Genomic DNA, 27,961 nt, shown 5'->3' on the forward strand with positions numbered 1-27,961 from the left:
GCTTGACGCAGATGTTTTCAAAACAGCTGAGCAGCTGCTGAGCACTGCGGTGTTTTTCTGAGCAGCGTTATTATCCGAGCAGCTCGTCACCAGACGAGCTCGGACCTTCTCTCGTTTTCACGCTTCGTTTTTACCTCGAGGACTCTTCTCCTGTTGGTCGATTTATTTAAAAATATATTTAGTTTTTTTTTCATGCACATCTCCAGCGGATTTACACAGAAATATAATCACTAAATGACAGCTGGTGCGGTGATAACATCGGGGTGGGGGGTGGGTGGTGGTGATGCCCTTGACATGGGGGAGGATGAGTGAGGAGGATCATTGGGATTGTAATGGAAAGAAGTGACATTGTGACCATTGTGTGATCTTCATTGGCAGGAGGGTGTCAGCGATGCGGCGCATGCTCTGCAAGTTCATCTCGTCCCTGCCGGCCGAGGATCATCATCATCAGCAGCAGCAGCATCAGCAGCAGCAGCAGCAGCAGCGTCCTGTATAGCAAAGCCATCGAGTGGAGATGTTAGTGAGCGTCTGCAGGGATCCTCGGCCCTGGAGCTCTCCGGCAGGTCGAGCTGAGGAGGCCTGAGCTCGTCTCCAGCCCTCCGGATCGGATGGTGGCAGAAGGCAAAGTGTGCATGACCAGATAAACAAGAGGCGGTCCAGCCTGCGCTGCAGATAAGCAGCAGAAGCTGTGAGTCAACTCGCCTATTGTTGACATTGTTGCCTTTATTTTAGTTGTTTTTTGGGCCTCTTCGTGTGCCAGACTGTATTTGTGGCGAGTCCATGTTCCTATTAATAATAAATGTAATGGGCTGCAGCCCCTGAACTGTGAATGTAGACTTGGAACTGGGGCGTTTTTTTTTGTATTTTTCTAACGCCTAAAAGAAAAGGAAGGTTTGACTGGAAGCGATGGCCGACCACGAGGAAGCGGAGTTGTCCGAGTCCCTCCAGAAGGGGGACAGGTTCTCCAGCGAGCCCGAGGAACCCGGCACGGACTTCCAATCTAAAAGTCTGCCGGTTCTAACCGAAGAAGCGCCTCAAGAGGAAACGTTGCTGGCCAGTTCTGCGTCCATAACCGCGGAAGAGAGCGCAGAATTCATCCAGCTCTCGGCCAAGACCGAGTCCTTCCAGCCGGAGTCCCCGACCAGAACGAACTACCAGCCCAAGCCGGGGAAGTCGGCGCTGAACAGGCCGAGCTCGTACATGGAGAACACGGAGAACCGGAGGAGTAAAAACATAGCGAGAAGGAAGCCGCCGGGGATTTTCGCCTCCAGGCTGGCTCGCCTACGACTGCCCTGCAGGAGGTACCTGAACGTCTTCATCCAGGACTCTCGCTGCTTCCTGTTCTGCATGTGCTACCTGACGTTCATCCAGTCGCTCATGGTGTCCGGCTACCTCAGCAGCGTCATCACCACCATCGAGAAGCGGTACAGCCTGAGGAGCTCCGAGTCGGGCCTCCTCGTCAGCTGTTTCGACATCGGGAGCCTCCTGGTGGTCGTCTTCATCAGCTACTTCGGCGGGCGGGGCCAGAGGCCTCGCTGGCTGGCGGTGGGCGGCATCTTCATCGCGGTGGGCGCCGCCCTCTTCTCCCTGCCTCACTTCATCTCGCCGGCCTACCAGATCCAGGAGGTCAACTCGTCCTCCGGCAACGAGGGCCTCTGCATGAACAGCGTAGGCAACGCCAGCGGCAGGGACCGCGTCGACATCACTTCCTGTCCCCGGGACCAGGAGGGCAACGAGCACAACCTGTACGTGGCGCTGTTCGTCATCGCCCAGATCCTGGTGGGCATGGGGTCCACGCCCATCTACACGCTGGGACCCACCTACCTGGACGACAACGTCAAGAAGGAGAACGCCTCGCTGTATCTGGGTAAGAGTCTGTGTGACGGCGAGGGTTGTTGGGTAGCGGTGTCTCTTGTCTCTGTCATTCACATCCAGCATGTTGCAGCAACTGAAACTACGTTAGAGTTTAGTAGAAACTAGGATCATAAAACTCACGGTTCGGATCAACACAAAAGAAAGTGAACCTCCGTTGGTTAGCCGTTAGCGGTGCTGCTAACGTTACTAGCTCTCCTCCTGCTGGTTTGAACACTGATTGGTTGTTTACAATGAAATATTATCAGAGATCAGACACTAGAAACACATAAATGACGTCCTGATGACATATTTTACTGAGTATTGGAGGAGAGCGATTGTCGGTAACACTTTATTTCACACTTTGATGGTTAACGTTAAACTGTGGAATTAATCGGCGGTTCACCTGCATGGTGACCTGTGAGGTTGGGATCACGAGTAGAAATGAAGACACAAATAACCCCAGAACACAATGTTCATATTGGTAATAAGCCAATGTACCCGTTGCTCGCTAGCTAAACTTGGCTTCGGTTGGTTTAGTGACGGTTTAGAATCTATTTTCATCGTCAAATAATCTGCTGATTTATTTTCTAGCTTAATATCTTACAAAATGGTAAAAAAAAGTACACGTCTGAATTCACCAGAACCCGACTAATTAATAAGCTCTTCCAGACCAAACTGGTAAAACCATTTCTTCATGGAGCTTCCATGTTGAAACAGGAAACCTGTTCTCAGTTACTGAGTGGGCTCCAGTGCTTTGCTCAAAGGCACATCAGCAGCCAGGATGTGGAAGCAATAGGCAGAAAGTTCCTGTCGCGCCCGTTTCTGCCACCGCCGTGGCCCACATGTCGACGGTGGGACCTTCAAACTGCCCCCCCCTCCTCTTCCACATACTTCCCCTGAAGTTCTCGCCTCAGTGGACTCAAACAAGGTGAAGCCTAATTCACCAACAAATGAGAGTTGGGTTATGAAAGGGAGGAGGGGAGGCGGAGGGAATAGTGGAAGGTCTTATGTGCATTCCAGTCGGCGGTGGTGGAAAGGTTCTGGTTGTTGTGCACCAACATTTTTAGAGCGTGTCCCATGCTAGGAAACTAAAAGTCACAATAACTCTGCCTTTTAATTTAAGTTGTTCGTTGATTGTATCTGCTCTACCAGCCACTTTGGCAAGTCACCAAAAAGCGTTTTTGTCTGGCGAGGCCCACTTGACCAGTAAACTCTTTATTCAGTTGCTTTTGTGACGTCTGAATGAAAACATTTAACGGGCTAAAGGGTCGGCGGGTTGGACCCGAGCCGAGCAGAGCCGGGTATCAAGCCGACAGCAGCAGATACCGTTTGGCTGCAGGAACGTGGTGGTGTGGTGTGCTCGGCTGGTTTGATGGCAGCTGACAGCTTCTCTAGTCGCTGGAATGAGGACGCCGTCCGTTTTTTTAAAACCATCACAGTTCAGTCCAGAGTCCTGGAAAAACACACGAGCAAGCAAAGTCCTGCCAGCTTGATACCGGTAAACGTTGCGTAATAGCTTTTACTTCCCAAAGTAGTCAGTTGGAGAAAGTATGGCTGCTCTATTAGAACCTATTTCTTACCATGAATCCAATCTTTTTTTATCATTTCATAATGTCCATGTTTTCCTTATTGATTTACTTTGATGTTTCATATTCCACGTAAATGGATTAGTTGGACAACCAACTCAAATACGCAAACCAAAATAACCTTAAAGAAAGAAACAGGACTTTCACCCAGGAGACCGATGTTCGAGTCCTTGAGTGTTAAGTCAAGTCAATGATGTTTGTGACGTGTTTTCTGTAATGTGAGCCCAGCCATGATGTTTTTCTTTAACCTAACTAAGTGGCCTTGTTGCGTAAACCTAAACGAGTGGCTTTGTTTGAATTCACAACGCTAAGCACGTGGTCACTGCGCCCGTATCGGAGCGTCGTGGTCTGAGAAGGTCACGCTAACGTATTAAGTCAAACTCGCTCAACTCAACTCCCATTTTCTGTTTTTGCAGCTGACTACCGACTACCCTGCTCCAGAGGAAGCATACAAATGTGCATTTAAAGGTTTCTTTGGTTTGCAGTTTGTTCAAAGTGCCTTTCAGGTGTTCTAAAATGCCACACAAAGTATTTTTGGTGCGTTTGTTTTGCAGACTTGACTCCCCCCCCCCTCTCTTTTGCCCTGGGGTGAGATCTACAGTGTGTCTGACGTTGACCATGAAGTGTGCACAAAGAGACGACCGTACACAGATAGGCCTCTTATGCTACTCAGCCTACTTAAGTTATTGTGTTAGTGGCAGAACATGAGACGAGCGGAGACGGATGATGTCTTGAGTAAATCTGCAGCTGTGCTGCGGATTCAGCGGGAATGCCTCGGAGTCGGACCTCTACTGTGTTCGTTGAGCCCTTTGCTCTGCAGACACTTTTTTTTTTAAAACACAGATTGATCGAGCGCTTATAAAAGCAGAGAGGGGAGAATTTCCTGGCAAAGGCCGAAATCAATCCGTACCATTTTTGTCTGGTAATCCCTTTTCAGATCAAAGGTGTCTTCCGGTTTATCTCGGCCGCTAATGGAGATAAAAGACTCACCGTGAGGGAGATTTTAAACTTTGACTTTTTAGAAAATATTAAGTCAAATGGCCGTTCCCGCTGGAACCAACCCAGCAGCCACACAATGCAACATATTCTGTTTGTGAAGAACAATGGACGTCACGCCGGGACAAAGATGGGGTTTATTCCTTTTGTTATTCAACGGGGGGAACCCAACTAAACACAAAATGTACAGCAGCGAGAGAAGTTGTCGTCTCTTTTTAAAGTGGTGGAAACTATTTGTGAAACTCTTTCCACCGGAACACGGCTGCAGGGATTTGGTCCCATTCAGCTCTACGAGCTTTAGTGAGGTCTGAACACTTGATGTTGGGTGATCAGGTCTGCCTCACAGACCCGGTCCTTACTTTATGTCGTTACCACGCTGTGTTGAGCCAGCATGGGCAGCAGCACACTGTGCTGTCTGCTCTGGAACAAACGCCCTGGTCCTTGTTGGCCCCGCTCTGCGGTAGCCTACATACGAGATCATTGCCCAAAGGCGTAACAGACCTCCCATTAGAATAATTCAGCACAATATTGCTTTGTAACCCCAATAAGAGACGCTCTGTTTGGCTCCCATGCGAGGCACTTGAAATTTTGGTTTGCCAGCCGTAGCTCGGAGACGCAATATGGTCCTCGACGCCGCCAGTTTGTGTTTTGGCATGCTTTGTCATGTGACTGTGTGTGATTCAGTCTTTTGCTGGCTGTGGGTTGGAATTAAGAGCCTGTTAAAACAACCACACAAACATGGTTTGTGACCCCTTTTTACTGGATTTGATATAAAGTCGTGTCTGCGCCATGATTTAATGCGATTGACTGTCTTTATCAGAGTGACTATCGGACTATATTGCCCCTTCTTCAATCAGTCTGGCCTGTTCATGTTCTGTTCTCTGTTTGGGGGGGGGGGGGCTACACAGAAGCCGTGGTCGTGGTTGCTCGGAGCAGTTAACATGTCAATAGTAGAAATACATGTCTATTTAAGATTAAGTGGACTTAAAACAGCCGGTGTAACTGTGTCAATCTCGCCCACACTGCCAGTGTTTTCTGTCGCTATATTTCAAGGATTTAGCCGTTTCTAGCTTAATGCAGCCCACAAAGCTCTGATTGGTTGTTGTTGTTGTTCTTCCAACTGTGGGGAGACGAGCTCAGCAGCTCAAATGTTAAAATGTTAAAAGAATCAGAGGTCTGAAACCAGGCCATCATCAGAGTTCCTCAAATCTAAAGCGGTCGTGCTGTGGTTGTGGTTGTGCACCAGATTGAATTATGGGAAATAATGTTAAAATAGGGGCTGCTTTTAAAGTCGGTGAACCACTTTGTGACCTTTTTTTTTTTTTTTTTTGTTGATGCATTGACATCACTTTTGTTCAACAAACATTCTGAAACCCAAAGATGTTCCGTGAAATAAACCTTTAGAATTGAGAACGTAGATCATTTTTATCTCCATCTAGCTGAAACCATTAATGACTTAATGTCATTTGCTCCCGTTTATTTAAGACGAGCTGCATCTTGCGCCAAATATTACGCAGCCGAGGACTAGATTGAGAGACTTGACTTGTCCTGATCTGAAGAACCTCGGAGGTTCCACTCGGCCACAGCAGCTAAACATGAGGTTTGGTTCTCATGTTCTCTGGTTAATCAGAGAACGGTTTGTGTTCACATATATTGATCGAGTGGAAGCGTCTTCACACTACTCGGTACAATCCCGATGGCTTCTATCGGCTGGCGGTAGAAGACGGTGAGATGACAAATGATGCTGAGCAGTGAAAGCAAGGCACTTACGCAGGCAGGGTTAGTGGTTCAATCACCTGCTGGGGTCACTAACAGCACAACGCATGAACTCATGGTGTTGTCCGGTACTTTGGATGCAATGATTTACCAAATGGTCAAATCTTTGTGGACATAAAAACCTATAAAAGTCATGTTTGATCCACTTGTATGTGTTGCTGAAAATATTCCCTTTGCTCATCCGCCGAAAATCACGTTTTATGTTCAAAATAAACAGTAAAAATTTGCTCGACGAGCTGAAGCAATTCATCAAATAATGCATTAGAAGTGGAAATCGACAATTTCAATAATTGAGTTTATGCCAATGTTGAAGCCAAAATGTTGTACGTTTAACCACATGACATGAACGGTGTATCTACAGTATAAGCAGTGTGTACATTATGTACATTATGTACTCAGTAAATGTACATTACTGAGTATTTTTAAGCCTTTACATAACTTGAAGCCAAAAACTCTTGCTTTGATTCTGCAAAAGAGTAACCAGCGATGTGCTTGATGTTTGTTGTTTGTTTGTTGTTGGTGAACGTTCCGGTCGGGTTTGGTTTTGCCGTTGTGAGTCATTGCATTAATGCCAAGCTGCTGATTACTCATCTCACTACTTTATTTTCCAGCGGAGGCCGTGAGCGACTTCCTAAACCACAGAAGGCCAGTTTGAAACGTACAGAAACCAGTCAGAGCTGAAACCGACGCTGTGGTCTGTGGCGTCGGTCTCTCGTTCTCTCTCCGCCACATATATTTTAGGAAATTAACTTTTTTCTAATGTGCTGAAACGTAAAATAAATTGTTACGAACGTTTATCTGTGTTTTGAAGGTTGTTTTGATGAAACCTTTGACTGCTGGACCTTCTGCATCACTCAGGGACCACGTTTCTGTTACGGGTTGGACAAAATGAATAATTGTCTTTGTGATATTTAATGATGCGTGTTTCTATAAAAGGGGAACAGAGATGCTGCTACTTCCTTCCTTTTTAAATACTTAACAATTTGAAGATTTTAACCTCACCGGCAGAGTGTATAACTGTTGCAAACGCAGGTCGTGCAGCCATCTGTCAAAGCACACAAAACGTTATCTCTTCTAGCGGACGGCCTAATGTCGGCAGTGACAATCGGCCTTTTGGCGACTAAAATGAAGTTCCTGGTGCCAAAAGAGTCCGCGTTCTGGGGAAAGTACTTTCTTAATAGTTCAGGAACTGTGAGGGCGGAAGAATGAAAGTTCAGCTTTAAGTTGGAGGGGGAACGGAGACGACAAACAAATGAAAAACAAAGCTAATCTGTTCGTTACGTTTGCTTTCATTCATTCAAATATCAGAATCAACAACAGCGACGTTTGAGACGCAATTTACACACCGAAATGTGTTTGTAGTCAAGTTCCTCTGGTTAGTTTCTGTAACTACGTGGTCAAAAAGTGCGAAGTGACACTTAACTATGTCAGGAAATGCGCAAATGCGTCTGAAAACGTTTAGAGTATTTAAATTTAATAGGATGGTTCCGGCACAAACGAGTGTTCACATTTATTTGGGAACTCCGCCAATTCCACTCCTCAGTTTACTCGTTACGGTTCGTAGTGTTGCGCAACGTCGTCCGTGACTCTGGAGAAGCTTTAGTTTGAGGAAATAGCTCCTTTGTTGAGCTTTAAGACTTAATTTCTTTCATTAGAAATCCTGCGTTACTAATCGGGGTCGTAGAGTTTGAAGTATTTTACCGGGCCGAGAGGATCGAGCTGGTCTACAGCTCCACATATCATAACCTCAGCCGCTTAGATATCGACGTTTCTTTTTCATCTGTTTCTTGTGAGTCCATGTCTGAGATGATGAATATCTGAAGAATCCCTTTAAACCTCTGTACCCCAAAAACCTGCTGGCTGGATTGAAAAGCATGTTTTGTATTTTTGAACACTCGTGACAAAACAACGTGTTTTATCGCTTAAAAAACGTCGTCATCATCAGATTTTTTAAAACGCATCAGGTGCGACGAACACTTCCGTCAGAAAAAGCAGCAAAAATGAAGCTTAAGTTTGTGATTTTTCATCCAAAACATTTTATTCAACAAAAAAAAAAATATATATATATATATATACATGTGCAGCCTACATCTTCTTTGGTGGGACTTGAGAAAATGTTTGAAATATAGACTCCATCAATATGATTTATGGCATTATAACATTAAAACAAAGTCTTCGAGCCATGCCTGTTGTGTTTCCATAGAGGCGCAGAACGAGGCCACAGAGAGTGAAATAAACCTGCTTTGAGCTCAGAGGGTTCATCACTCAGTGGTTGTAATACCTCTCAATGTTAAGCTGTAGGCTGACGGCCATGTTGTCTAACAGTCAGTAAGTTACACTTCAGTTAAAAACATAAATAAATAAAATAAAGACTAGAATCCATCCTGACCTCATCTCCCTCACTCTCTCCCTCACTCACTCACTCACAAAAAACAAATAAACACAATCCGTCAACCGGCAAGAATCTAATGAGACCTCGAACAAAACTTGGCAACTCCAATCCTGATTTATGCTTTTGATTTATCTTAAATGGATTGAAAGCTTACGAGCGTTTTTTCGCTCGTTGATTGAGACTCTTGAAGCCACACACATCATTTCAAAATTACATTTTTTATTTATTTTATTAGCTTTCCCTCTGATTTGCGGCCGCCATCAATCTCTCTTTTTTTTTTTTTTACGGCCGTGTTGTGGTGTGTGTGTGTGTGTGTGTGTGTGTGCGCGTGTGTGTCTGTCTGTGTGTGTCTGTGTGTCGCAGGCCCGGCAGGTTCTGGACTCATGTAATCGGGTTGTAGAGCGGCGGATGAGCCCTGAGAGGTCTCATTATGTGTGTGATGGTGACGCAACACCTTGGCAGCTCTAGAGTGCCCATAATCACTGAGGAACCCTGCAGAGGGTTATTGTGACCTGTTAGAGTACTATTACAGTGTACTCAGTGGTTACAAACGCTTTGTTATAAAAGAAAGTCGACTCACAGTTACGTGCACAAGAGAGCTGTTAAACCTTGCATTCTCTCTAGTGTCCACCAGGGGGCGACTCCTCTGGTTGTATAGAAGTCTATGAGAAAATGACTCTACTTCTCTCTTGATTTATTACCTCAGTAAACATTGTAAACATGAGTTTATGGTCTCAATCTCTAGTTTCAAGTCTTCTTCAATACAGCGTGATGTTCATTTAGTAAATGATGGTCCATTTAGAGTCAAACAGACCATAAAGCAGGGGATGCTTTAGGGGCGGGGCTACACAGTGATTGACAGGTCTCTACCAGAGACGTATACGGCGTCTCTACATCACTCCTCCTCAGTTCAGATATGGTCACTTCCTGTTCATCAGAACCGGAGGTTGCCACCTGGTTTTGTGACAGACTAAGGCGACATATTTAAATTGCTCTCTTCGTAGAACCGGCAGAGATGTTTTAAATGTATTTTTTTCGGAACTATATACCAGTGTTAAGTAAGAAGCTGCGCTGACATGCTGTGTATTGTTTCTGAGATACCGTGGCTCAACTAAGTTATGTGAACTTGTCTCATTCTCTTGAATTTATTGGCATGAAGGTAGTTGATTTAAACTAATTCTGGCCCTAAGCGTTGCCCCGTCGCCCCGTCTTTTATCCGTCTGCCGATGGTCTGCATCACGTTGCTGTAACACGACCGAGGGTTCCCCCCCCCCCCCCCCCCCCCCCCCCCTCTTCTCCAGCTAGAGACGGGATTATCCACGATGCCACGCCGGGTCCACCTAGGAAAGCCCTCAATCCCATCCCCATGCTTCATCATCCCAGGCTCGTGCTTCCCCCAGTCCGATGACGTAACAGTGTAGTGGGGAGAGTGGAGGTTTTAGAAAATATCCCTGTGGGATGGCGCCGCAACGACTGCGAGCTATTAAACGTGTCGACCACCACTGGACTGCTTGTTGCTCTAATTTTAAAGTGAATGAAGTCAAACCTCTGAGTGTCTTCGTTGTGTTTGACGTTCTGTTCATGAACTCGGATAACAGAGTTGATCATCTTAGTGACGTGTAGCTCGTAATGTGTCTCTGGTGAAACGTTACACGCTGGTTTCTGCTCCACATACATGTTTATATCCGGACACTCGTGTGTTCTACCGACTCGCTGCCAGCACACGGATCTGTAAAGTCAGTTTGTTTAGGTTGCATTCTCCATCTTCGGGCGGTTCATGAACTTGCAAACTTGACGAGCTGCCGCACTCTGCCGATCTTGTGTCGCCATTGTCTCCGAACTGTAGACGGGTTTATAGAGAACAATGCTCATTATGTTGTGTTTAGAGGACTTGTGTTATAAGTTTACGGTACAATCGGTGCAGCTCTTACACAAAATAAGTAAGCGTAGTTTGTCGCCTCCATAAATACCAGAAGATTAGATTGTAATTCCATTCCTGTTTGATGCATCACTTACAATTTGGCGTTTTATTTTGAAAAGCACAACATTGGGGAGTAGAAACTGTGAACGAGGCGTTGTTAAGCGTCCTGCTGACATGAACCCAGAGCTCCCCGTGAGTTCCCAGGACTCTGACAGTTAGATAACCTTCAGTTTGGTCCAGCGCCTGGTCCAGCTTTCAGGTTTTGAGTCACGCCACCGGATTTTCTTTTGTGTTTTTGCTTTCAACTCCAGCCAAGGACTTTAAGATGTTAATTCCCTCTAATTGGGGAAATCTTATTCTCAGCCTCAAGCATGCACCTTATTACACGGTCACATGATCCACACACATGACCCTCACACATGGCCTTTTGTGCCGCGCTCGTAAAGCCAGATTAGTGTGATTTTGAGGGTTAAAGTTAGGCGTCGAGTTTGGGTAAATGAGCAAATTGACGCAGGAGTTGACACGCAGTCGCTCGTCTCGGACAAATGTTGATAAAATGATGTTCTTAAGATGCAAACAGTCCAGGAACGTGATCAGGGGGCGACTCCTCTGTTTGTATAGAAGTCTATGAGAAAATGACTCTACTTCTCTCTTGATTTATTACCTCAGTAAACATTGTAAACATGAGTTTATGGTCTCAATCTCTAGTTTCAAGTCTTCTTCAATACAGCATGATGTTCATTTAGTAAATGATGGTCCATTTAGAGTCAAACAGACCATAAAGCAGGGGATGCTTTAGGGGCGGGGCTACACAGTGATTGACAGGTCTCTACCAGAGACGTATACGTTGTCTCTACCTACTGGTTAGTCTGTGGTTTTTGTGTGTTTTTATGCTGCTTTAAAAGTCTGATCGCCATCTCTCCTCAGCCATCATGTATGTGATGGGAGCACTGGGTCCAGCAGCCGGCTACCTGCTGGGAGGAGTCCTCATCGGCTTTTACGTGGACCCCAAGACTGCCGTCAACATCGATCAAAGCGACCCCCGCTTCATCGGCAACTGGTGAGGACATTTTGGAGAATTTTACACAAATATAAATAAGTTGCTTTTTTCCCTCCTGCTCCTTTCTGTGCAAGTGGAATCAAGAGGATAAATCCTCCACATTTAAACTGATACTGTATGCAGGACGGGTGCTGCACCACTTTGATATGCATAAGATGCATGTTTGGGTCACTTCTTCTTGTGTCTTATCTCTGACTTCCATCTGTAGATGTGCTGTGTGAGATGCTGAGGTTAGTCATCTGTTTACAGCGCTCAGTGATGCCATCTTCTCACTCACAGCATAACCAGTGACTCACTCGCTAACAGCCACAGGCTTCCTACATGAATTATAGGTGATGATAGCAGGAAAGGGGATGGATGAGTGTACCAGTGATTTTATTTACTTATTAATGTGCACGATAATGAGGCACAGAGAGATAGAAATGTCCGGACTGAGAGAAGAGTAAAGTGAGTCTCCTCTTTTTGTTTTTTTCCTGTATTTTTGAGTATTTCTGTGTCAATCCTCCCGTCAAAAGGTGGAGCGGGTTCCTGCTGTGCGCCGTGGCCATGCTGCTGGTCATCTTCCCCATGTTCACCTTCCCCAAGAAGCTGCCGCCCCGACACAAGAAGAAGAAGAGGAGGAAAAAGCTGAGCATGGACGACATGTCCAGCGACGACGACGTCCTCAAGGAGAAGAGCAACAACGGCAAGAGCCAGGCGGTCACCTCGTCCATGGGCTTCGGGAAGGACATCAAAGGTACCGGGAAAACGTGACGATGTCACTGATGATGTCACTGACGATGTCACTGATGAGGTCACTGACGATGTCACTGATGATGTCTCTCCTCTTTAAGAGTTTCTCTTAAAGTGTATTTGATTTGTCTCATTAGCCTTCTGACAACAAAACCCTTCCTCCACTCGTTTGGTTTTTGGTTTGATTAGTTGATTTAATAATCTTCGTTATTCAGCAGCAGTTTTGATAATCAATGAATAGTTTTGAGTATATTTTTAAAAGAAGATCCTCGAATTCCAGCTTCTACAACGTGATAATTTGCTGGTTTCCTTCGTCTTCCACACTAAATTGAAAACAGAGCATTTTTGGGTTTTAAACTGCTTTTTTTCCAACAAGATAAGACATTTAATAACATCGTCTTTTTCACAGTTTTAGACATTTTAAAGCAGAAACAGCTGCTTGATTAATCCAAAAAATAATCGACAGATTAACAGATTGTTGCAAGAAGAAAATTTACGAGTTTTCATCCTGATGTAAGTGGATAAAATGCTTACAATGGTTTTATTTTGCTCCTGAATCAAGTTTAATTTTAAATTATTTGAAGGAAAGTTGACACAAAAGGAACAAGTGCAGCTCATTGTTTTTACATCAGTGTCATATTGTACCAAACCACACACACACACACACGTACTTTAGTGAGGAAGTCTGGACAGAAGCTTCAGTGGGGAACAAATTCATTACAAAAGAAAAGAAATGAACCTTTTCTCTCCGTCTAACCTCCTTCCTCCTCCTCCTCTTCCTCCTCCTCCTCCTCCTCCTCCTCCTCCTCCTCCTCCTCCTCCTCCTCCTCCTCCTCCTCCTCTTCCTCTTTCAGACCTGCCCAAAGCTGCAGTGAGGATCCTCAGCAACGTCACCTTCCTGTTCGTCAGCCTCTCCTACACGGCAGAGAGCGCCATCGTCACGGCTTTCATCACCTTCATCCCTAAATTCATCGAGTCCCAGTTTGGCATCCCGGCCTCCAGCGCCAGCATCTACACTGGTGAGCTGGATTACGCACCACGATGAGCCAAAGCAGCGACGTTCTCCTCGTCACGCGATCCACATTTCTGTGCTCATTCATCATCATTACTACACTCTTTAAACCCAGATTTCGTTTTTTCATAAAGCTCTTAAGTGTGAGAGGAATCTGAGCATCTTAAAGACAGACCTGCCTTAATGTCTCTACAGCAGCACAGACAGAATGCAGACAGACCAGAATATTCACACAGCGTCCAGGACTTTAACTTTCTGCCTGTTCAGCGTCGCTCTGCTGTGTTTTTTTTTTTTTTCTTAAATCTTCGAGCAGAGCAGGCGAGGCTGTCGGCCCTGAGCTGCAAGCCGACACACATTAATAATAAAGAAACTGCTGGTCTTCAGATGAAGGGGGCACCTGGGAGCTGCAGCACTGAGTGCAACACGCACACGCACACGCACACGCATGCTTAAACAGGCTAATACGTCACATGGTCTCACACGGCATGTTATCAACATGTCTACATTTTAAAGGTTTTAACTGTGAGCTTTACCACATGTTAATGTTATAAAATGTAACATCCAATATTTGATCAATATTTTTCACACTGCGCAGCGAACCAGACATATTTATTATGTTTTTATTGTTAGTTTTTCTGATTTGTATTTATGCTTCTTAACTTTTGCAGCATTTGCTTTTATCTTTATTTATTTTTTTCTCTTGCTATGTTTATTGTTCTGCAATCGGCCAATCGCTGCATGAAGCGCTCGTGAACGTCAGATTGTTGGTTTTCGGGAAAAAGTGACGGAAATTGTGTGTCAGAGTTGAGCCCGAGAAGCTGAAATGTCCAAAGGAAGTGAAACGCTTTTTGTTCCGAGCGATAAAAAATTAACTTTCTTCCGGCACCGTGAAGTGAAAGGACAGTGAAGCGTTGGGTCAAATCCATCTTCCCGTCCGTCAGCGGTGTATCTTAAAGATAAAGAGCCACTCGTCTCTCTGCTGTGGCTGACGAGTGGAGAAGCTGAGAGGAAACCGATGGCCTTCTTCAGTGATGAGGGCTATTTTGGTATTCTGGAGCTGCTGATAGCCGGAGTGTCTGGAACCTTTGTGTTCCTCTCTACGTGTGAAGGAAATGTTTGCAGATTCACTGAAGCTAAAACAAATTCCCTGTTCAACAAAGTCTGAACTTAAAACTAAAATGCTTATTCCGTATTATTATTATTTGCTTTATGCAATTTCCAAGAGTTTGATAACAAGAATAATGTATTATTGGAATAAATGGTTTTGTTAGCAGCTCATTAGTCACACTGGTTGGCACCGTGAGTCACCTGAACTTTCCACGCTGAGGTCTTTCATCCAACAAAACCTTTTATTCATATTGTTTTGGAAACCTTTTAGTCGTGCTCTCATTCGTAACATTGCGTCCAAAATAAATCCGATCTTGGAAAGACTTTTGTTATCAGAAATGTTTGTGTGGAGTTGCTGGAGGTGGAGTGGGCCGTGAAGCCTGTGAGTCAAACTGCCACTCACACACATGTTCCTGTTACCACAGCCTCTAGTGGGTGAATTCAAAATGTTCTTTTTGGGAACCTGCTCACGGACGTGTGAAGGTGACAAGACCCCACTTTGGTGCTCACCGCTGTTCAGTCTGGTTAGTGGTTAGAGCAAGGCAGTAGCACCCACCTGCCAGGGTTCCTGGTTCTATTCCCTGAGCAGACTAAGGATGATGAAGTGGTGGAAATGCTCAGCCTTTGAGTGGACAATGCTTGAGTAATATTCAGTTCATGAGAGGGAGATGAGCGGTTGTCGTCTCTTTTGATTGGACGAGCGTTACCCAGTCAGTTTTTTCTCCAAATTTGGATAAAATCCGCCATAGATTTGAATGAAAACTTGGCTCAGATTAATCTAGAAAACGGTGATTTGTTTTAAGGTTAAATAACTGACGTAAAACTCAACGTACATCTGCCCGGTTTCTTACATTTTCTTCGTGGTTTTAGCTTACTAGACGAGCTGTAAGTCGCTGTGGTTGAATAAGTGAGTTCTCAGGATTTCTAATAAGCACCTTCCCCCCCCCCCCTCCTCCAGGTCTGATTATCGTGCCCAGCGCTGGCGTGGGCATCGTCCTGGGCGGCTACATCATCAAGAAGCTGAAGCTGGGAGCTCGCGAGTCGGCCAAGCTGGCCATGATCTGCAGCGGAGTCTCCCTGCTCTGCTTCTCCACGCTGTTCATCGTGGGCTGCGACAGCATCAACCTGGGAGGAATCAACATCCCCTACACCACCGGGTGAGGACCGGGGGGGGTTTGTCACTGCTGACGAGGACGAACCACGTCACCGCAGTGTCGGGTTTCGTGTCCCGTCTGAATTGAAAATGTTCTGTTTGGTTTTGCGGTTTCCACAGCGATGTTATTGTGGAGGACGGCGCTAAAAACACACAAAAAAAAAAAATGAGAGAAGGAAGGTAGAGATAAAGACGGGAGAGAACGAGCAGACAGGAGGCAGAGATGAGCAGACTGCGGAGGAAGAGTTTAAAAAAAAAGAAACGAAAACACCCACAGAGAAAGAACGCAGAATTATGAAAGAGACTGAGCAAGAGAGGCCAGGTGGAGGAAGAGGAGTAGCCTTGGTGATCTCATGAATATTCTCTTATTCTCTGTCTAAGCCTGTTATGTGGATCCAGTTAGAAACACTCCTGGACGTCCTCGTTCAAACACACACACAGTTAATACAGTTAAGAGCTGCGTTTCTTGTGATTTGTAATCTTATTCTTGTTTACAAACCTTTAGACTACATTTAATTTAGGGCAAAAGTATTGCCGTGGTATTGATACCAAAACTCGTGTGTTTTTGGGTCCGATTTAAAACAATCGATTATTTTTTTATTTATTTATTATTTAAGTCGGTAGTGCAACCAGACGGTAACCTCCGGTTCTCACAAGTGAAGCCGACGTCTTAAAGCTGCATTCTCTCTAATGTCCATCAGGGGGCGACTCTCCTGATTGTATAGAAGTCTATGAGAAAACAACCTTCTTCGCTGCCCCGCCCCCGAGGGACGAGTAGGATCAAACAATGAAGTGACGACATTTTGGACGAAACTATGGATGCAAACTGCAACTTGACCGGCAAACAACCGAGAGGAGTTAAATGTAGTCCTGTCAACAAATAATCAACCACAATAAAACTATCTTTGACTTTTGGCATAAATCCGAAGGAGCCACTCTCACCTATAGTCCACCATCATGGTCCACTAAGGTCTAGTTCTTCCTCTGACAACCAGACGCTTCACTGTGTTTTCACAGCTCATACAACACAACTATCTCAGTTTGATGCTTTCCCATCTGTGGGCCCACACAGGTTTCCTTTTGGCACAGTTGTATGAAGTCTAAACGTAGCCATGTTGCATTGTGGGGTCTCTCCTCGCAGGTCTCACTGTGATCTCGGGGTCTTTTCAAAGCTTTCGTACAAAATCATTTCCCGGTGTGAGGAGAGCCGGCGGTAGTTTTTTTTTATCACGCCATCTGTGACCGACGTCCGGGAGAGGAAGCCAGTGTTCAGATCGGCGCGGGATAACGGATAGCGAGCCAGTAAACGGAGGCGTGTTGGTTTTTTTTGGACGCAGCGTCCCCGAGAGCGATTACATGGCAACGATGGAAAACGTCCAAGGACAGCTTGGAAGAGCCGGTCTGTTGGCCGGCTGCCTCTCGCGTTCCTCCCTCCGGTCTTTCTTTTTGCCCACCTCTCTTGATCTTTAGTTCTGTGTCTCTAATGCTTTTGTTATCTTTTTAATTCATCTGTTCTTTCGTTCCTTTCAATATCCTCTTTCTCATAATCTTTTGTTCTTTTTTTCTCTCATCTACTTCTTCCAGTCTGTCTTTCTCCTTCTTTTTCTCTCCTTTCTTTCTACCCTCTAATCTCTCATCCTCTCTTCTTCTTCGTCTCTTGTCTCTCCGTCTCGTTTCCACATCCCTCTTTTCTCATTTCCTCTTTTATTCTCTATCTTTCGTTTTCCTTCCCTTTCGCTGAAGAGTGAGCACTTTCACTTTTACTACAGTTAACTTGTTCACTCTGTTGTGTTTGCTCTCCAGTTAATTCATATTGGTTTTTTATCCATGCAGTCTTAGTTGTTTGGTTGATCTGTTTGTGCATTTGAAAAATCTATAGATTGCCATGAAATGTACTGCAGGCTTTCATGGTCTCCAGATGATGTATTGTGACTTTGTATCAAACTCTAACAGCAGCTCAAAGATTCCACTTTCCAGCAGTAAAGTTCATCACAGAATGAAAAATCTAAAAGTGTCATTAGACATTTATGTTTTGTTTTAACTTGCCATTAAGAAGTTAGTGTTGATTGCACAATGTAATGTTGTTAGAATGACACCATCAAAAAGGTGTTTAAGCATGTTAATATGCTAAAACTATCATTGCTAAATTATTAAACGTCACTAAACACTAAACGAATTCGTTTGATTTTCAGGTTTTGAAATGTTGGGGTTGAACAGAACAGATTTAAAAACAAACACTGATTTAGTTCTGAGTCGTTTTTTTGCATAATATCATTTTGCGTTTTGAGCTTTTTGTTTCAGTTTGTCGTGGCTCAAAATACAACAATACCCATGAGCCTCTGCTGCTCATGGAGAAGCTCCATCTGAAAAAAACTGTTGTCCAAAACTGAGAACCCAGAATGTGAAAGTGAACCGATGTTAAACAACAAAGTGTAATCACAGTCGGAGAAGCTGTGATTGCAGGTTTCTTGAAGAAATGCACCTTGGGAGTCGTAGTTGTCTTCTTTTTCAAGATATTCTTCTGTCAGAGTTCAATCACCTAAGATTGATTATGCACAAAATAATGACTCTTTACGCTTCAAGTGATTTTAAAATGCTAAAGAGCTGCTGTGTGTGTGTGTGTGTGTGTTGTTTCCTCTCTGCAGACCGACTCTCACCATGACCCAGAGGAACCTGACCGGAGGCTGCAATGTGAACTGCGGCTGTAAAATCCACGAGTACGCTCCGGTCTGCGGCTCCGACGGCATCACGTACTTTAACCCCTGCCTGGCCGGCTGCAGCAGCGTGGGCAACGACAGCACCGGGGTGAGAGGATGAAGGACGACGCAATCCACAACTCCGCTGCTAAAACGCTTAAAAAGCTATAAAGAACATCGAGCTTTTACACATTTAACGTTTCACGAACCGTACAAAAGCAGAGGCAAAGAAAGTTAGATGTTCTTTAAGATCGCGTGACTCCGTCGGTCGTCTTGATGACGATCTTTAACTCCGCCCCCTTCCAGATCCGCAACTACTCGGACTGCGCCTGCGTCCAGAGCCGCCAGATCATCACGCCGGCGTCGTCCGGCGGCCAGGGCGGCAACCAGCTGCAGCTCGTCATCGTCAAGACCTACCTGAACGAGAACGGCTTCGCCGTGTCGGGGAAGTGCAACCGCACCTGCAGCACCCTCATCCCCTTCCTCATCTTCCTCTTCATCGTCACGCTCATCACCGCCTGCGCCCAGCCCTCCGCCATCATCGTCACGCTCAGGTAGTCGGAGTGTTATCTCAGTTCGGTTCGTCCTCTGCGGTTCCTCGGTCTTCACCTTTCTGTGTGCTTTCTGTGTGTTGCAGGTCTGTAGCGGAGCAGGAGAGGCCGTTCGCTCTGGGAATGCAGTTTGTCCTCCTCAGGACTCTCGGTGAGTAGAAAAACGACTTTTTTCAGTCTTTTTAGTTGAGCGTCAGCTGAACGCGCTGATTGTAAAACGCGCTGCACATCCTGGAACCGCTGACCGTCGAGCTGATCAAGCACCAGGAAGTTTAGACGTTGTGCTAAATGTAATGCCTCGTCATCACCGTTCCCTTTGAAGGAGGAGTGAGAAACACGAGATGTTCAGGAAGCTGCTGTCACTTTGAATCAGTCAGAACTGGAGTGTTTGACCATTTGGATCTGTTTCTCCAACACCTTAACTGAAGTGTGACGCTCAATAAGTGGAGTGAAATAAAGAGGGTTTAGATTTCGATTGGTCCTTGATCATCTCTGTGCTCATGAGTTTTCTCTTTCCTCTCCTCTTCCTCACCTTCTCTTTTCACCCTCTTCTTTGCGTATTCTCTTTTCTTGACTTTCCTCTGTCTTCGTTCTTTATCCTCACTCTCCTCTTCCTCTGTCATGTCTCCGCTCAGCCTACATCCCGACGCCCATATACTTCGGCGCCGTCATCGACACCACCTGCATGCTGTGGCAGCAGGACTGCGGCGTCCACGGCTCCTGCTGGGAGTACGACGTCACCTCGCTGCGCTTCGTCTACTTCGGCCTCGCCGCCAGCCTCAAGTTCTTCGGCTTCCTCTTCATCTTCCTCACCTGGTACTCCATCAAGTACAAGGAGGAGCGGGTGGAGCGCTGGCTCAAGCGCCACCTGTCGCCCGTCGACACCGTGGGCAGCCTCGTGTGCCACCCGGGCGGCCACAAGGGCCACGCCCGCACCCGCTCGTGCCCCGTCAACATCCCCCGGACCGACCCCGGCGCCCTGCTGCCCGCCAACGCGCCGCCGCGCGCCGGCCCCCTCAACCGCGGCGTCAGCACCCAGAGTTGCCCCGGCAATGAGCTTAAAGCAATAACTCCTCCCCCTGCAGCCGCGGCGGCGCCGCCCGCGCCGGCCCGCTCGCTGGAACACGTTTCAGTCAGAGTCTGAGTTTCAGAATGGGGGGGGGGGGGGGCAATGAGGCCGGTCTCACCCACTGACATTTATTCTGAAATCATCCCGTGGAGGTCCTGCTCTCATCTCATCGTACGTTTCGTCTGCACCAGCTGCCTCTGCGGCTTAAATGAACCCTCGTTGATTCATTCAGAACCTCCGGGTCCGCGGTCGACTGATGGAAAGTCAACCAGCTCGGAGTTCCTCCTTCTGACACCAAGAAAAATCTGCTTGGGTTTATTTTTTCTTTGCGAACAAAAAGCTTAGCTTCCCCTCTTTGGATGGAGGACAGTTCATCACTCCCCCCCCCCCCCCTCCACCGTTCCTGACCTCGGCAATATGTGCCTTCTGTCACCACGGTCCTCACATGTACAGTATACCTGCAAACACACTGGATGTCCAGACAGACTGTGCCCCCCCCCCCATAGGAATAACAGTCACCTGCACAGATCCCCCCCCCCCCCTCCACTTTACACCTGTGTTCCTTCTTTATTTGTTTTTTTATTTACTTCACCAACATGCAAGTGATTCTTTCTTTAGTTTTTGGGGACACTGCTTATCACAGCGCTCTCACGGAACAAAGAAAAACACTAAAAGAACAAGAGAACCCTTTGGAAATGTGATACACTGCAGCTCAGTGTTAGGACCTGGAAACCGATGGCATGGTGCTATGTGAAATAGTCGTGTTTAGTGTCCGTCTTTTCTTTCTTTTTGCTCATTTTTATTTTTTTTTTAGGGTTAAAAAGGCTTCAAAAGAACCCAGCCTGACAGCCGGTCACTGGGCTGAGCACAGAACGCATTCCTGTCCGACTGCAAAAGGCCTTTTTGTTTGCTTCCCCCCCGACACAATGACGCGCAGCATTACCGCTGGAAGTCGGGATTGTTTGGCTTTTGCCAGCTCCACACAAAGCGTCCATACATCCGAGCTGTGTCCCTCCTGACTAAGCACCGTGATAAGTGGTTTAACCTGAAAAGAACGGGATCGGCATTTTTTATTTCTTTTTTTTCTCTCCCGATCCCCCCCCCCCCCCCCCCCCCCGACCACATTCCCCCGGCTGGACGAGTCGCCGAGGATCCTTTCACTCGTCTGGAAGAAATCTTTGACTCGCTGTGTTTGTGACTCTTCACCAGGAGATGAGAGACTCAACCGTTCATTTAGCAACACGTAGGCGGAGAAAGAGGTCGACCGTCGTCTTCTATTCTTCTTGGTATTTTGGGATGGATCCTGGGTGGGAAATTTGCTAAACAATTAACCAGTCGCCCCAATGACTTATGGGTAACGACTGAATAGGATTTCTTCGCCACATATCAGGTTAAAGTGTGGAAAGTAAAACAGAAGGCAACAGTTTCTAGTTTAAGAAAAACTGGCTGGAGAAGTACAGAAGAAGCTGTAACGTTCACTGTGGAGCTGCAGCTAGTGATCGTTTCCTTTATCTATAAATCAGCTGATTATCCTTTAAAGTTTAATGTTTCTCTGATCTAAAGAGAAACGGTGAATAAAATGGCCATCGCGTTGATTCAGTTTTCAGTGATTAAAAAAAGCAGCAGAACACGTTTGAGAAGCTGTAACTTTTAAATGTTTAGTGTCTCGATCGACTATCAGAAGTGTTGTTAAATTAAATTTGAGTGTTCTTCAGTTCGCTAATCGCTAATCGTGTTAGCACTAGATCGCTCCCCCAGTTCAGGCCCAGTAGCTGAAGAAGTTCACGTGCAGAAGAATTAAGAATTCACGCTGCCGTCAGTTCAACAATCGATTATTACAACGTAAAGAAAAACGTCATGCTATCGCGTGTTTGTGTCTTAAAAACGCTTATTTTACAAAATATCTGCCAGAAATGATAATGCAACTGTTTTAAAATACAAATGAACAATTTCACCTCCAGCTTGACGTCATAGCTGCTCTGGAGCTTTCGATCGGATCACATGATCTTCATCAGCTGATGGAGTTGTTGTGGATCTGTCGGATCAGCACATTTTTGGGGCTTTTCGTCCATCTTTGTTTATTAGTCGAGGTTCGTTTCTGATTTTGAAAACGGCAACTTAAAAAAAAACAATCCCGTAATACAAAAGCCATTTAGTAAATGTTCTCGAGTTTTCAGTCCAATAGCACATGATTTACTTTTTGTTTAGAAAATGATCTCACCACTCTAGCAGATTCTTTTCACATGAGACCCTAAGGACTCAACAACACTGAAATCTAATCTAAAGACAGCAGCTATAAATTATACGTTTTATTTTTCTGTAGGAACAATTCAGCCACATTTAAACGTTTTATTCTAAAATGAGTTAGTGGATAAAATAGTGAACATTTTGGATTTAGCTGCCTGTGGAAGCGGAGACATGCCGTAATAATTAGTTCATTTTTTATAAGCGACTGAATATCTAATCGTGACTACTGATCATTTAATGTTGAAATTTAAATACCACTGAATTTATAGCTCCGGAATCTTTTATTTTGAAACTATGTATTTTAATTGATGTGGTTTCCTGTTTGCTAAAGTCATTTAAAGTTATTTTTTATGTTGAATATCAGTCTCATAACTTCACAATCGCCTGTGTAAGAAACTGGATTCTGACCTTAATTATAATATTACTACATTTGTCTATTTTTTCGGAACATAATCGGCGCTTCAGTTTTTGAATCCTAAAACGAATAAACAAAAGATCCATTTAAACCACATTAATTCAGACAAATGGTTTTCAAAGTAAAATATTTCAGTGCTATTTAGATTTCAACATTAAATATTCACGAATGGATCCATTTGACAGCTGGATAACCAGTTACTTATAATAAATAAAGATTGTTATGTGATAATTTGCTTCCAATCGGGGAAAATTCATGTGACATCGTAAAGAGTTGGTCCATTTCTGAGCTGTAAGAACTTTAAATAATATTATTTACTAATAATCCACTTATTTCCTAGAGAGCCATGTTCTTAAGTTCTTATGTTAACGTCTTTTTTAAAATGTTCTCTGATTCCAGAATCGTTTATTAATGCTAAATAATACAATAGTGGGTAATGGCAGCCAACTTCTCAGTGATTAATGCCTCAACACGAAGCAACTAACAAAACAATATTTAGTTCATTGATTAATCCGACAGTTATTTTCACAACTAACCAGCTGATCGTTCAAAAACACAATCCAAAACTCAAACATTAATTTGACTCTCTGATGAGACTCTGGCGTTGATCATGTTACCAAAACAGTTCAGAAGTCTCAAATGTAAAAAAAAACGATTTGAACGTGAGACACAAACTGATGTTTTTTGGGGTTTTCAAGGCTCCAATGAAACAAACGTATCATTCAGCTCAGATGTGTTGAATGTTCTACAGATGAAGATCAGGTCTTCTGGCTTTTGACACATGGCATCAACACAGTAGACTAGAGTAGAAACACACAACCCGACATTCCATCTTCATGTGAGCAAACGACAAAATACAGAACAGGACGAACTCCAGCGTGGACTCTGTGTCGTTAGTGAAGCGCGGAGACACTCGTCCTGCTTCTCTGTGCCGACCTTTCTTTTTTCTGTGTTTCTTTGTTTGTGTGACGATTCCTGTTTCACAATCACAAGCGACACTCGAGGGGATGAAATGTTGAGTCCACCTTCCGGATGCCTACTCTGTAGTTACTTCTTAGCTCCCCTTTCATGAGCTCCCTATTTTCTTTGTTTGGTTTTCTGGTTTTTATATGTTTCTTATTGTCTACAAATCCCATAAAAAGACCAAAAAAAAAGCAACAATTTGTTCGTCCGTAACTCTTTAAAATCTTTACAAACTCTCAAATATATAGTTTAGGCTCCGTCATTTCCTTAAACAGCTGGTCACTTTGTTATCAGACAGGAGGAAATAGTGCTTTTGTTGGGGGACTACTTTCAGCGGCGGATTAATCCACATTTGGTATTTGTGGCAGCAGGACGTCAGAATGGTGTGTTTGTGTTCATGGTGATGTCATGAGGCTCATTGGTGTGTTTTAATGGAGTTCTATTGCACAAGGGAAGAACATATATTAAGAGGAGAAACATACATTTATGTTTTTTGGTCTTTTAATTGGATTTGTTGACGATGAGGTAAATATAGAATATCATTTTCTCCCTTTTAAGGCTGGATCCATGGCCTCATTTAGTGGTGTGACAAACGGGCAAGATGTGGCCAAAACTCAGCGGGCTTTGAAAAAAATATGTATTGTCAACTTTACATTTCCTGTTTGTGTATTTATACTGTAAAACAACTGAGATACAGCATGTCAATTAGCAACAATAACGCTCTGATTTCACATTGAGTAGCTCAAACATGATATTTTTGCAAAATGAAGCTGAATTTTGGACATCATTTGTGTTTTTTACAGGTTTAGAGACCTACAATATCCTGAAAATGTATGTATCAGCTCAGAAACAAAAACCCGTCATGCAGTTGGTCTGAGTATTTCACCCACACGTTGATGATTTTCTCTGAGTCCGCGGACATTTGTGGACGCCACATTCTACAGCGTCTCTAGTTTTTCTCCTCCTCTCGCCTCCTCTTTGGGGCGAAGGAGTCGTCGTTTCCCTCCGTGTGTCGTGCAGTCGTTTCATGTCGTGATGTGGCCTCATACCCAGACCGTGACAACAGACACATGCTCTGGATCTGTGTGAGCTCCTTCAGGCAGATGTAGGTTAGAATATTCTGTTTACTTCTTTTCTTTAAAAAAAAAAAAAAAAATCAGTATTGTATTTATTTCAAAAGGAAAGTGTTTTTGACTGACTGAACTACACTGATGACAGGCTACATGTAGATCTGTGGACACACTGTTTACGAATGCCTTGGGTACTTGACTTCTGTCAATAAAGATGTGAAAAAATAATAAAACAGTATTACAGAAACTGCTGGTTTATGGGTTTGATTCTCCGTGCAAATGTCGTATAATAGTATGTCATATAAAGAATGTCCTAGTGGAGTATGGCATAAATACTTCCAAATCAATGTCATAGCATTTAGAATGCAATGGAATGTGTCGTATTATAGTATGTTGTAAAAATATCATAGTATAGTATCTTATTAAAAAGTTATAGTATAATATGCCATATTATAGTATGTCACAAAAAAGTAATTGTATGACGATAAATGTCATAGAAAGGTAATAAAGATTCGAGGACCATTTAGTGTCATTGTGCAACACGTTTGCACGGCTGTTGTAACAAACAAGAAAAACATGACGAAACGAAACGCTGTTTTCCTTTAGTTTAGTTTAGTTTAGTTTAGTTTAGTTTAGTGCGCTTCAAAAAGAATTTCATCCGGAGGAACAGCAGCAGCAGCAAAACGCTGAAAGCATAGAATGTTGAAACATGTTTTGAAAAAAAGTCTAATATATTTTGCACAAAAATACTTTCATTTAACATTATGGTATGTCAGTGTTGATAAATGTAATTAAAGACATTAAAAAAATCATAGTATAGCATGTTCGAAAAAAGTCATAAAGTCAGAGTATAATATTTCGTAAAGAAATCCTGACAGTACAGCAGCATGTCGACAAGATTCATTAAAGACATTAACAAGTCAGTATAGTGTGTCACATGTCGAAAAAAATGATTAAAAGTTATAATATATATTACAATATAAGAAACAGTAAAAAGAAGGAACTTAATACATCTAACAAAGCGATGGTTTAGTTTGCAACGTTTTATGGTGTAAAAACTACACAAAGTCATCGTGCAGCGTGCCATCAAATGTCATTAAAAAGTGTCCGGTATAGAATGCCATAAAAACGTCATAATACAGTGGCATGATAGAACATTTCACAAAACCATTATAGTATAGCATGTCATTTAAAATGATTTCATAGTAAATACTTTGTCATAAAGATTTCAATAAAAAGTCAAATATAGTAATTTCTCCTCCACTAGATTTACTGGATAGCCTGAGTGACTTTACCGATTAACAAAATAATATAATAATTAATATACTCATAACTTTGGGTCTCTGTAGTTCAGGAGAACAATGATGCCAAAACAACCAGACAAGATTTCACATTTTAATGATTGTGTTTTAGACGAGCGTTTCATAAAAACAAAACCACTCGGCTTGCAAGGCATGCATGAAGATATGTACATGTAATCTTTAACTGTTCTTGAGCTCACACTGTGTCCGGTAGCAGCTGTTTGTGAGCAGTGTACAGTTTACAGCGAGCAGCTCAAACCTTCATGTGTAAGTGCTGGACATCAACGGCTCGTTTAGTATTTCACTCTTTTTAAAGCAGATAATGTTCCTAAAATCTTGACACTGTCGTGTTTTTTTTCGTGCAAAGCTGCTTCTCCACTTTTTAAGTCCTGGAAGCGGTCAAATGTGTTTCTCAGTTATTAAGCGCAGTACATTTTAAATATTACGCCTCTGCGGTCTGCAAGCTTACTTTCCTTTCCAGTGACTTCAAACCCCAGCGTGTGAAATGATCGGCAACAGAACCGTGTGAGTAGAAGACGTTCATTCCTCAGGGAAAGAAATAAACAGTCGTGTTCTTCTTTTGACAAAGGTTTAGTAAAATATGGAAATACAGCAAATCTAATCATTTTCACTCTCTTGGGACACAGTGTTTCATTTTGTGTGTAATATTCATGAACATCAATTCTCCTCGACGCTCCAGAGTTTATTAAATACGAAGGGAAAGTTAACAGGTCGTGATGCTGAAGTTGCTTTTTAAGCGGCACTTTTCCGGTCCCGGGTGCACATGCAGGAGACTGATGTCAGAAACAGCCGTGCATTCGTGGGGATGGATATACAAAAACCTCTTCTTTTTTTTGTTAAATAAAGACAAAAATGGCAGAATGTGTAAGGCAGAAGTGTCCCTCAGTAGCACAAGAGGAGCAGGAGGAAAAACTTCAGAAGTGGAGATCCTGAGGAGAATAATAAAAAAGGAAAATGATCAAAATGAGGTTCATGATTTGGGTGAAGATAGCAACTGTATCGTGAACACGACGCGTCACTACAAACCTGCTAGATCACCTGCTGAATCAGCCCTTTTTCTGGATCATGTTTATCATCCAGTTCCTCGTCAGAGTCTGAACAAGAGGCACAAACAAATCAGTGTGAACATTAAAAAATGGCAAAACTTAGGTAGCCAACTGTCAAAATGAGTCAAAGTACGTCTAAAAAAGTAAGAAAACGTCAAAGTACGTCTAAAAAAAGTCAGTTTAGTAAAGAACTTAGTATAGCATGTTGAATGAAATCATGAAAAGTCAGAGTAAACTATGTTGTAAAAAGTCATGAAAAGGTCTTAGTAAAGCATTTCTCAAACAGTCAGTACAGTATGTTGAAAAAAAACTACAAATAAAAGTCAAAAACGTACTAAAGAAAATCATAGTCTGTCGAAAAAAGTCATAAAATGTCTTTAGTCTAGTATGCTAAAAGTCATAAAATGCTAAAAGTCATAATATTTTATTTCCAAAAATGTCATAGTATAACATTTCTAAACAAGTTACATGATATCATAGAATGTCCAAAAATGTAAGAAAAAGTCATAATATAGTACGATGAAATAAACAATAGTGCAGTCTGTTATCCTCTCTCTCCCGGTGACGTCATCATTTAGTTTTTATTCATTGAACTAAATGTCTCACATTTTCCATAGTTAGAAACATATCTAAAGAAACCTGGACAAATACAATGATTTTTAGTGAGTGTGAGATATTTTGGGGGCTGATGGGAGTTCACAGACCTGCCACAGACTCTGGTGGAGAGTAGAACTGTCCGTCAGATAAAGGACCCGGACACATGAGAGGAGCTCGCTCTGTGGCGTCCATGATGGACTGATATCCTGAAACACAAGGAAGGAGGAGGAGACATGAACGCAGCAGCAACTGTAACAGCAGGAGAGAGACTGAATACTGTAGTATTAATGGTGGTAATACTCTCTGACTAGTAGAAAAACATCAACAGCAGTAATCGACCCTTGGCTAAGCTCCGCCCCCTGCTGCTGCTTCTACTACTGCTACTACCTCAAGCTG

The 27,961-nt window shown here is 43.8% G+C and overlaps 2 protein-coding genes across 2 annotated transcripts in view; one reads left to right on the forward strand and one right to left on the reverse strand.

The window, feature by feature from the left end:
• Window positions 1-906: 906 nt before the first annotated feature.
• Window positions 907-19,980, forward strand: slco5a1a (solute carrier organic anion transporter family member 5A1a; the record flags this gene model as incomplete). The annotated part of the gene is made up of 9 exons (XM_079173908.1): window positions 907-1,867; window positions 11,453-11,585; window positions 12,101-12,321; window positions 13,172-13,336; window positions 15,395-15,593; window positions 18,235-18,394; window positions 18,592-18,839; window positions 18,923-18,987; window positions 19,472-19,980. The coding sequence occupies 9 exons, from the start codon at window positions 907-909 to the stop codon at window positions 19,978-19,980; spliced, it is 2,661 nt and encodes an 886-aa protein (XP_079030034.1).
• Window positions 19,981-25,308: 5,328 nt separating this feature from the next.
• The window catches only part of stard3nl (STARD3 N-terminal like), a 9,360-nt gene continuing 6,707 nt past the window's right edge, over window positions 25,309-27,961 (reverse strand). The window contains exons 7-9 of the mRNA XM_079173934.1: window positions 27,673-27,771; window positions 26,949-27,016; window positions 25,309-26,851 (exon numbers count right to left, since the gene is read on the reverse strand). Of these exons, the coding sequence (XP_079030060.1) occupies window positions 26,952-27,016; window positions 27,673-27,771 (164 nt within the window). The 3' untranslated portion in view covers window positions 25,309-26,851; window positions 26,949-26,951. The remainder of the gene's footprint in view (window positions 26,852-26,948; window positions 27,017-27,672; window positions 27,772-27,961) is intronic.

Source organism: Pholis gunnellus (assembly GCF_910591455.1).
Source record: "Pholis gunnellus genome assembly, chromosome: 14".
In the NCBI taxonomy this organism is placed as follows: domain Eukaryota; kingdom Metazoa; phylum Chordata; class Actinopteri; order Perciformes; family Pholidae; genus Pholis; species Pholis gunnellus.